General features: G+C 54.2%; 1 protein-coding gene across 1 annotated transcript; it reads left to right on the top strand.

Moving 5' to 3' along the window:
• Positions 1–240: 240 nt before the first annotated feature.
• On the top strand, positions 241–3,114 carry LOC120692981 (U-box domain-containing protein 4-like). The gene is made up of 2 exons (XM_039976389.1): positions 241–1,753; positions 2,607–3,114. The coding sequence occupies exons 1-2, from the start codon at positions 428–430 to the stop codon at positions 2,694–2,696; spliced, it is 1,416 nt and encodes a 471-aa protein (XP_039832323.1). The 5' UTR covers positions 241–427; the 3' UTR covers positions 2,697–3,114.
• Positions 3,115–10,615: the final 7,501 nt, after the last annotated feature.

Raw genomic sequence — 10,615 nt, forward strand, 5'->3', positions numbered from 1 at the left:
GCAGCAGAGCAGGGCCCACTGACAGCTCCGCACACAGCATCCCCTGCCCCACTGTCATTCTGTAAACAACGGGTGGGCTAGCAGCAGAGCAGGCATTGGCGGCACACACAGCCACCTGTCCTTTCTGCCCGTCAACCCGCGGATCCCATCCCGTCCAATCCCACCTCGCCCGCCACCGAGCGAGCAAAAGCGGCTAGAACAAAGATCCACGCCGCACTCGCATCTCGTTCCGTTCCGTTCCGTTCCGCCCGCGGCTTGCTTGTCTGTTGCGACGGTGCGCGCGGACTGTGCTGGGCACGGCAGCATCGGCGGCGAGCGAGCGTATACGTACACGCAGGGCACCAGTACAGCGCCCAACCACCTCCCCTCTCCCCACCTTCCCTCTCCCGCTCTCCCTCATCATCACTCACCACCCGGCTGCCGCGCCATGGTGTCGCTCGCCGGCTCCCAGATCCCCTCGCCCTTGCCGGGGCAGAGCCCCTGCGCGGCCGCTGGGCCGCTGCGCCGCCCGGGGCGCTCCATGCGCACCATCCGCTCCGCGCTGCTGCAGCCGGACTCCGCCCCGGGCTCCCCGGCGGCCCCGCGCGATGGCGCCGGCGACGCGGGCGACTCCGACATTGAGAACCTCACCGACTCCGTCATCGACTTCCACCTCAGCGAGCTCGCCGCCACCGCGGGGCCCGCGCACCCGGCGGCCGTCGCCAAGTCGTCCTCCGCCATCAACGCGGCCGCCACGGAGCTACTCGAGCTGTCACGGGACTTCTCCGACTACTCCAGCTTCAACTCCGACATCTCCGGGGAGCTCGAGCGCCTCGCGATGGCCGCGGCGGGGGCGGGGGCGGCGCCCAGATCCGACGCGCCGGACCCGGCGCGCGCCGCCGTGGATCTGAACGACCTTGAGTCCATGGATCTGTCGCCGGACGCCGCGCCGCTGGAGCGCGTGGAGCCCTTCGTGCTGGCGTGCGTTCAGGCGCTGGGCCCCGACGCAGCGCCCGACGCGCGCCGCGCGGCCGCCGTCAGGATACGGCTGCTGGCCAAGCACCGGTCCGACATCCGGGAGCTGATCGGGGTGTCGGGCGCCATCCCGGCGCTCGTGCCGCTGCTGCGCAGCACCGACCCGGTCGCGCAGGAGAACGCGGTCACCGCGCTGCTCAACCTCTCGCTGGAGGAGCGGAACCGCTCGGCCATCACGTCGGCGGGCGCCATCAAGCCCCTCGTCTACGCGCTCCGCACCGGAACGGCCGCGGCCAAGCAGAACGCCGCCTGCGCGCTGCTCAGTCTGTCCGGCATCGAGGAGAACCGCGCGACCATCGGAGCCTGCGGCGCCATCCCGCCGCTCGTAGCGCTGCTTTCCGCGGGCTCCACGCGCGGTAAGAAGGACGCGCTCACCACGCTCTACCGCCTCTGCTCGGCGCGCAGGAACAAGGAGCGCGCGGTCAGCGCCGGCGCCATCGTTCCGCTCGTGCACCTCATCGGCGAACGCGGCAGCGGGACGTGCGAGAAGGCGATGGTGGTTCTGGGGAGCCTCGCGGGCATCGCCGAGGGCCGTGAAGCTGTGGTGGAGGCTGGCGGGATCCCCGCGTTGGTTGAGGCGATCGAAGACGGCCCTGCTAAGGAGAAGGAGTTCGCCGTGGTGGCGCTGCTGCAGCTGTGCTCCGATTGCCCGCATAACCGTGCGCTTCTTGTACGCGAGGGCGCCATCCCGCCGCTTGTCGCGCTATCACAGTCTGGTTCTGCCCGTGCCAAGCACAAGGTACGCAACACAAACTCCTATCTTCTTCTCTAACAAAGTTCAGTACTCGGGCTTCTTTAGGTTTAACTGCATCCTATTGGCTAATCAATGTTAGGTTGGAATCGGGCATGATTTGCTAAATTTTATTTGATTAACATTGCAATTGTTGATTGGAGTAGATCGATGTTAAAGTCCTTCGACGGTTTGATGTGACTGAAGTCACCTTGCCTTGCCTGTCTGTTTAGAACTGATTGTACTAAACAGTATGCAACGAAGTTTGAGTTTGATTGAAGTCTGAATGACACCAAGTACTGAAAAGTACACTGAACCGACGAAAGAAAGGTCTCACTGTACATGTACTGGTGGTTTAGGTAGATTTCTACCTGTTCCTAGGAAATGCTCAGTGTATTATGCATGCTTGTTTTTCTTCAACGAAATTATGCATGCTTGTCAAAAGGCGTTCGTGCTAGGTGGCATGCATAAAGTCAGGTGTTGACCTCTGGATTCGGTTCACATTGTGGAGATACGCACTATGTTTATTTTTTACATTTCTCAAGCAGAATCGAGGTTCTGTTAAATCTTTCAAGGTAGGGGGATGCTTGCTGTCTTCTGCAAGTCAACACTGCAGTGCTGTTGCTACTAACTGGGTCCTTCCAGGAAACAACATATCTTGTTAAATTAAGAAAATTACTAGTTTATTATTGTCAAAGTATCGTTGTTCTTTAAAAAGAGAATGCCTAGCTCGGAACAAATGCGCGCTCATTTGTCTGGCTTACAAGTAAAAATGCATGTGCTGATCTCTTTTAGTAATTTATGAAAGGTGTTTCCAAATTACAGAAGTTCAGTCACCAAGGTTTTGTTGTATAATTTGCAGGCCGAGACTTTGCTTGGCTACCTGCGGGAGCAGCGACAAGGAGTTGGATGCAGAGCTGGATCTGTGGCAGCTACAAGCTTGGCTAGGTAAATCAGGAATTATATGGTCAAAGTCTGCTCCATTCTCTGTTGGAGTCTTGAGAGCGGAGCAGCTGCCCGAGGGGTGTGATGTGATGATCATCTGTAAATAACAGCTGGTTTGGGTCGGTTTGGTTATGTCTTATGTGAATACACATGTGGTTTGGAGTGAGAGATGCTTTGGTTGGTCACTAACATCAGTGAAGAGAGGTTTCAGGGTTTCAGGGGATGTCAGCCGAGGATTTGGGTGCTGAGGTTAATGATATTGGATTGTAGCTGTGTACAGGATGCTAGGGTATGTTTGCTTGGCCTTGTCAGGTTATAGGTGAATGTTGGGATCCTCAACCATGTGTTTTTTACTTTTTTTGCTTGAGGTTTGGAGTCAACATTCGCCTATTCGTTTTATCGAGTTGCACTTGTTCTTCATGATCTGAATCTGTTGTTTCGATACTCCTGAGTCCTGACTTCGTGGTGTTTCCGCGAGGTGAAGGATCTGGTACTTTGAAAAAGCTCCTTACGAGCGAATGGCAGATATGTTGAACATAGTCTGTCATTGTTGCTACTCAGATGTACAGATATTTTAGGCTGTTACTGTTCACCTCTGAATTCCTTGCTTTGCCCAGCGATTGGGTCACGGCCTCACGGGAAACTCATGTATTCGGTGCTGATGTTTTGTCTTTGCTGGGTAGTAGCATTCCGTAAGAACTCTGATGTACTTAATATTTTTGGATTGGGCTAGCACCTCTAAATATGGAGTACATATTAGAGATTTCAGAGATTGGCATCGACGGGATATGAATACCACCAATGGAAGTTTCTGAACTTTATGATCACGTACCATTTGGCTAGGCAAGCTGTCACGAATGGTGGCTCCTTTTTAATGACTATTGCTCTGGATGTGCCGTCTATCTCGTCGGATCTCATCATTGTCAGAAATTTAACACATGAACCCAAATTGTGGAAGACCGTCCACGGTGGAAGGAGCAAATGTATTGTTTGGCACTGTAGATGTACTATTTGGCACTGTAGACAGAGAGGGCGTGGGAAACGAGGAGGGAGCAAATTTGCTCTTGCTCCCTCCGACCACAAATTTGCTCTTGCTCCCTCCGCTGTGGTCGGCCTAAGCCCATGCTCAAAATCCCAAGGCCGATCCTGGATCTTCTGCTGGGATGTGTTTAGATCCTTGAAAAAGTGGGAGAAAAAATCACATCGGACACTGTAGCACTTTTTATTTGTTTGTGGTAAATATTATCCTACCATGACCTAACTAGTCTCAAAAGATTCGTCTCGCAACATACATCAAAACTATGCAATTAGTTTTTTTATTTATCTATATTTAGTACTCCATATATGGATTATTTGCTATATTTAATGTTTCGATGTAATTTTGATGTGATAGAAAATTTGGAAAGTTTGTGGGATCTAAACACACCCGGGGTATAATTGCGATCTCCGTGAGACAAGATCGGCATCACCTCCATTGCATTACACAGACTGCGTTCTCTCGAGTCACTGTCCCGGCTTAGCTGGACGAGACAGGGGCCAATGGCCCGTGTCCTGGTGCCATGTTCCTCGGCAGATAGGCTCTGCTCCTGAGAGAAAATTTCGCTCCAATCATCTCCACCATGTTCGGCAGTCTGTAGCTGGAGCTGGAGTGGTGTGAGAGAAAAATACTGTTACCTGGCTGGTGACTGGAGGCTAGTGTTGGAGTAATGTGAAAAAAAACTGAGGGCAGGAGCTAGAGGCGGAGCCGAACACGGTTTTAGGCTGGTTCCAACAGCGGGTCTGCAGCCCCAGCCCACAGCCACAGCCACGTCAGCGCCACGTCAGTTCTCGCCAGCCCACTCGACCCCAGCGCTCCATCAGTCAGCCTGCAGCCTCAGCCCACAGCCACATCAGCGCCACGTCAGCTTCTCCATTCCAGACTTAACCATTTCAGAACGCGTTGCTCTATGATTTAAATTGGCACAGTAAAATGGGGAGTGAGAGGTGTGGAATGAGCTCCAACCAGCCCTCTCTATTTATAGATGAGTTGGGGACGAAATTTGTGATTTTTTGGAATTTTTTTCGAATTTTTTGGAGTCCGAACGGTCAAAAACGGCTAATTACAACGGCTAGCTGACGTGGCGCTGACGTGGCAGCCGTTGGCCAATCACAGAGCGCCGCGTAGCAGCCGACCGGACGCGGGGTCGGTCCCGACCGGCCGGGTCGGTACCAACGCCAGTCGGTACCGACCGCCCGGCCGGTCGGTAGCGCTACTGTCCCGCGCTCTCGGTTTTCGCGCTTACCGACCGGCGCGGGTCGGTAGCCGGGTCGGTACCGACCGGCGGCCCCGTTGGAACCAGCCTTATAGCAGCATCAGAATGCGACCTGTCTGACGGAGCAGGAGGAATCAATTCGAGGCTGATCCGCGGACGCAAACCCAGTTGGGCGCAGCCCCCGGCGGCGTCTCTGCAGCTGGCGGCCTGGCTGTTCCTGTTGTTCGGTGCCTCGACCTGTTGTGCATGCCAGGGATGTGACGACGACGTCGACTCGATCGGCGTTTATCGCTCGCTTTCGATGCCAGTTCTGGAGAGAATTCGCCTAATCCGGGTTCGAAAATGGTGAGGGACCGGGCGGCGTTAACTGAACCAGCAGGCCAGCCGACCGCGTTCGGCAGACTGGAGTTGGAGGCTGGAGTTGGAATGGTGTGAGAGAAAAATACTATTGGACTGGCTGGAGCTGGAGCTGGTGGCTGGAGTGGTGTGAAAGTAAAATACTGTAGCGCTGGAAGGGAGATGACCAGCCGAACACAGTGTGGTGCCGTGATGATAATTGATAGGATCGAAACAAGAGGCGCGGACGAGCTCCGTCAGAATCAAGCAACCATTTCAAAGGTCGCTGCTCCAACGCCCAAACTGGATGGTCCGCATCTCATCATACAGGCTATCTTCAACATGTTCCATGTTTTAGATTAGAGCCATCACACTGACGACGGATTCCAGCAGAGGTCAAAACTCGCCCCAACAAGCCATATTGGAGAACTTACTGGTCAATTTTGCATCTGATTTGACGCTGTCTCTGTACCTAGAGTGGGCGCGCGCGCGTTTTAAAGACCCTCTGTACCGAAGTGTTAACAGCTTGCAACAGCAAAGTCTTCAGATATCCAGCATTATCTTAGTAACAAACATCAAATCGTGTACCACTCGTGCAAGAATAAAAAACGAGAGGCACGCAGCACACGCTCCGTCTGAACGCTGAATCCGCTGCACGCTTGCCGCGCCAATACCTCTCTGGAGACTGGAGTGTACCTGACGGTCAGCGTATAGAAAAAGCTAAAAAAAAACAATCACCAGGTTCCAAGTTGGCGAGTGGCGACCTATCTCATTCTCATCCTACCGCCGACGGCGGCCGCGCCACCGAGCTGACCGCCTGCCATGAACAAGTAGCCGAGGCGCGGTTCGGCAACTTGCGAATTTTTTTGCTTCGTGACCTGTAGAAATCGACGGCGTGCACTGCTCTGCTCCTTTTCCCGCCGCTGAATCCAATCCTCGCGAGCCGCGACCCCTCCGTTCGTTCGCTAGCTCGTGTCCTCGTCCCCGACTCCCCGCTACAGGCTGTACGCAGGGCGCAACAGTACCACACGGAACCTGTAAAAAAAGGAAGCACCCTGTCCTGAAAGGAAAAGGTTCCCGTCCTGCACCGGAAAATCGGATGTCTCGGCGGCCGTCGCCGTCGACGGGCCAGGGCCGGCGGGGACGTGCCGTGCCGGTGTGTTTTCTCTGCGGTTCCGTGCGGCGAGGCGGAGAGCCGAAAGCGGCTGGTTCTCCGGAGACGAGGCGTCGCCGTCCGTAACGGCACGGCCATGTGCGCCGGCCGCGAGGGGGGCGAGATGCGGGCCGTGCTGTACCGTCACCGCACTGTGCGAGCGCCCGGCTTGTAGGGTGAGAGACCAAGGCCAACCGTGTAGATGCCCAGCATGCCGTCCGTGCAACCAAGAGATGGCACGCAGCACATCGGCCAAGACTTCGGGCGACCAAGCTCCACACTTTGTTTTTGGGCTGTTTTTCATGTGCCAAACACTGTGGAAAAAATATCCCAATGTTTCAGAGCGACATGCTGAGGTAGAGATACGATCATACGAGAGATAGAGATGACAGGGACTACACAGGGGGAGAGCTCTGGAAAGACGTGGCAGCGCGTTCCATTTCCACGAAGAGCAGCCCCGATCAATCAGGGATTCAGGACAAAAGCAGGCTACAAGCCAAACATGGCTCCTTCAACTCGCACCGTCAGCGTTTGTTCTTTACTCCCACTACGTCAAACGTTCAATCACGACGGCTCCAACGGTCGGGGTTGGAGACAAGAACGCTAGCAGCCTAGCATACGCACAACGGCATTCAATGATTCAGATAACCGTTGATCAAAAAAGAAAATGTTTCAGATAATCCAATCTTCAGAACAGCGTCCCTGTTATGCATCGATCACTCGTACTCACAGTACGACCACGGACTATTACAGATCCAGAACAATTTCTTCGTGCCCTACAACAGGATAAGAGCTGTACTAAACTTCTTTATCCCTTATTTGGGCAGGAAACTCTTTTAGGTCCATGAGACCATGACCATGAGAACTCTTCTTAGAGTCTTGTCTTGGGTATCGAATTTCGTAATAGGGTGATCAGTACTGGCTGTTAGTATTGGGCCGGGCCCAAATCAACTGCTCGCAACTATTTTTGCCGCCTCTTTTTGAAGCCTGAATTCTTTTTTTTTTTTTTGCGACTAGCCTGAATTATTCCTTGCGAGAGATACTTTGAACACTCTTGTTTCACTTTCAGGTTGTGGTGTCGCCGAAAAGACAACACTCACCGCTATGCCAGGCGTAGCAGCCACCACAAAAGACACCAAAAGTTAACATGCACGGTCGGTCCTCCATTAGTATGTGGCATGCTCGTATGTGGTGCTTGGATTCCAAAAGGGAGGTTATATGAGACCTGATTTGGCTTTGGCTGCTGGCAGGTTTCAGGGAGTTTTGCCAAGCGGGAGAGCCACGGTTACACTGCACTAGAAAAAAAGGTCATCGCTAACTGGAATCTGAAAGTAGCTTTCCCGGTGGTCACAACTATAACAAATCAGTGGATCCACAAGCAAGATACTTGCACTCAAGTTGCCATCAAGTACGCGTTGATGTGCCGTCGCTTACTTTCTTCTGGTCAATCCATTACATCCGCGCATGTGCGACCTCAACATCGTGATGGATGCCGCGCGAGCTAGCTTCAAAAGCCAGTTTTTGCTTGGCTTGTGAACTCGGAGATTCAGTTTTTCTTTTCCCCCCCACCTCAGGATTCAGTACTTCAGAGGAACAGAAGGCGATCGGAGACTGGATTCAGTTCAGCCAAACAACACACAGCTGCAGGCAGCTTGTGAAATGTTTTGGTTCTGATTTCTGAATAGGCCTGGTCGGGGAAGCAACATTACTCGACCATGCGTGAAGCAGCAATTGACATCGGCGTACACTGCTCTCATTGGGTCCTCCAGCTACGCTAGACGGCGTCCAAGCTGTAAAGCCTGGCAGCTGAAACAACAATAACACCGGCACGCCGGCGAAAAGGACAGTGCACAATGTGTGCTGAGCCGGCGTTTCACCGCGCAGCCTCCGGACCTTTCGATGGCTCACTCGGTCACTCCTTTCACCCACCCACCACCACCAAGAAACATGCTTTGCAACCCGCACATGCCCTGACGGTTGCAGGACCATCCGGCTCATGGGCGCCACTGCCACCACCCGTCCGTCCGTCCATCTCGTGGAGGCGTCAACCGCACATGGGCCAGATTCGGTCGGTCCTTCGCCTGCCTACTCATCAGCGTACTCGACCGATGCCGGGACTCTCGTCCCCGCTCCGTCGCCGCAGCGCACGCGCCCGCACCAGCGCGGCCGCCTCGTGCCCGTGCGCGGCGCGGTCGGCCGGCGGCCCGGCCCCGCCGCGGGGTGGCCTGGCCACGCCTATCCGGCTCGCGAACCCGCCCGCCCGTTCGCGATGATGATCCCCGCCTTTGAAAAACCCTGCGCGAGCGTGCGAGCGCGCCCGGACAGGGACAGGCGCCGCCGGCCACGGCACGCGCCCGCCCCCCCACCCCCACCCGCCCGCCCGCCCGCGGCCGCGGACTGGTAGCACCCAGCATCCCACGCCCCCGTCCGGGCCGGTTCGCTCGTCGCCGCTCGGTTCCGCCTCTCCGATTAAACAACGCGGCCTGCCCATGAGACGGATCCCAGGTGGCGGCGCGCCATTGGCGTCCCCTCTCACGCGCGCTGCCGCCGCAAGGCGCCAAGCCGAGCGCGGCCGCGAAGGCGCGAACCCGCCTTGACTTTTCGGGCTGTCACGGTGGGAAAAGTGCCCCCACGGGCTGCGCTGCGCTCCCGGCCGCGGACTTTCTGCGACCCCTTTCCCGGCCTTTCCTGGGCCCTTTTTATCGAGCCGAGCCTGGTAGTTTACTAGATGAACTGTAGGCTGATCGCTACGTATGCGGTCGGGGCCGGATGAACGGGGGGAATTGGCGCCTTTGAATACTGTACAGTACTCTATGTGACGGAACCGCCAAATTAAAACTCTAAATTAAACGTAATGGTCGTCATTTGAACACATCGGGCGCATTAGCTTAATGGTTTAATTTAGCGATCCTTTCTCAACCCACGGCCCGATCGAAACAACACCGGAAGTACCACGCGGAAACGGGCGCAGATGGTACAAGCACGACAAAATACTTGAAAATATACAAGTATGACAACCGATAACAAGAGTTTTACAAATTTAGTTCAAAATACAAGCTCACGTAATTTACATAAATTACATAATTTACAAATTTTACATAGGGTAGCCGAGCTCAAATGGAAAAGAAAACATACAACTACATTACTTCACTGGTTCAGTTCTAACACCACCGGTCAGACCAGTACATCTCACCGGTCAGACCGGTGCTACCTGGCCTAAGCAACCACCGGTCAGACCAGTCCACTGACCGGCCAGACCGGTCGAAACAAAGCTGAGGGCTGCACACCCTACCCTTAAGTGTGCAACCCGCCAAATCCCGAATCTAAGTGTCTTTATCCACCACTTCTCACCCCTCTGCATCTCTGCGGATAAATTTGACGCAGCAGGGGCAGAAATCGACGTCTGGGTGTCTTGAAATAAAATATGGTGGCAACAAATCCTGAGCAATTAATACTCAGCAAGACTTACCCGACCCGTGAGTATAACTTAGCCCACATACCTAGACATTCAAGGCTTTTGGCTGGTGGTTATTTTGCAGAAAAGCAACTAAAGTAATTCCTTACTTTCATTATTTTAGCCCCCAAATTCTATATATAAATTAACTCTAATATAATATTTGCACGAACCAACTATACCAAGCATGGTGGTGCAATCAAAATAATTTAATATGTTCAACACTATATACAGATAGCTCACATTCTAACATTTTGCTACGATGCAGCAAAGAGATCAAGGCTCTCATAACCGCGAGACACGGCGAATCGATTCGATTTAACCCTGCAAGGTAGACATAACCAATACGGCACGCGTATGCCCCGTCGGACCACACGCACCAACCCTTCTCCCCTCCCCGCCTCGAACTACAGAACCACCCCACCTTCATATAGTCAGCCGAGCTCAACGTGAGACCACAAAAAATAAACATATGCATCCCGTTTCTCCGCGACTACTCGACTCGCCCTAAGGGGTGGTGATGCAGTTCTATACTTTCGAAGCGAGGCAGTACTAGGCTTATCGGTTTCGACTACCTCCTACTCCCGGCATGAGGTTAGTATAGTTTAATCCCCGATAAGCACTGCCGACAACGACCGGTCCTTAATCGACACTGTCGGTACCCTGTAGCAGGGATACCCACTCTTACCGCAGCAAGACAGGACCCGCGTAGTTATCCGTAACTACGCATA

Source organism: Panicum virgatum, chromosome 2K (assembly GCF_016808335.1).
Source record: "Panicum virgatum strain AP13 chromosome 2K, P.virgatum_v5, whole genome shotgun sequence".
Classification (NCBI taxonomy): Eukaryota; Viridiplantae; Streptophyta; class Magnoliopsida; order Poales; family Poaceae; genus Panicum; species Panicum virgatum.

Coding starts and splice junctions, on each gene's coding strand:
- LOC120692981 (XM_039976389.1), top strand. CDS start 428: ATGGTGTCGCTCGCCGGCTCCCAGATCCCCTCGCCCTTGCCGGGGCAG. Junction 1,754..2,606: donor CTGCCCGTGCCAAGCACAAG/GTACGCAACACA, acceptor TATAATTTGCAG/GCCGAGACTTTGCTTGGCTA.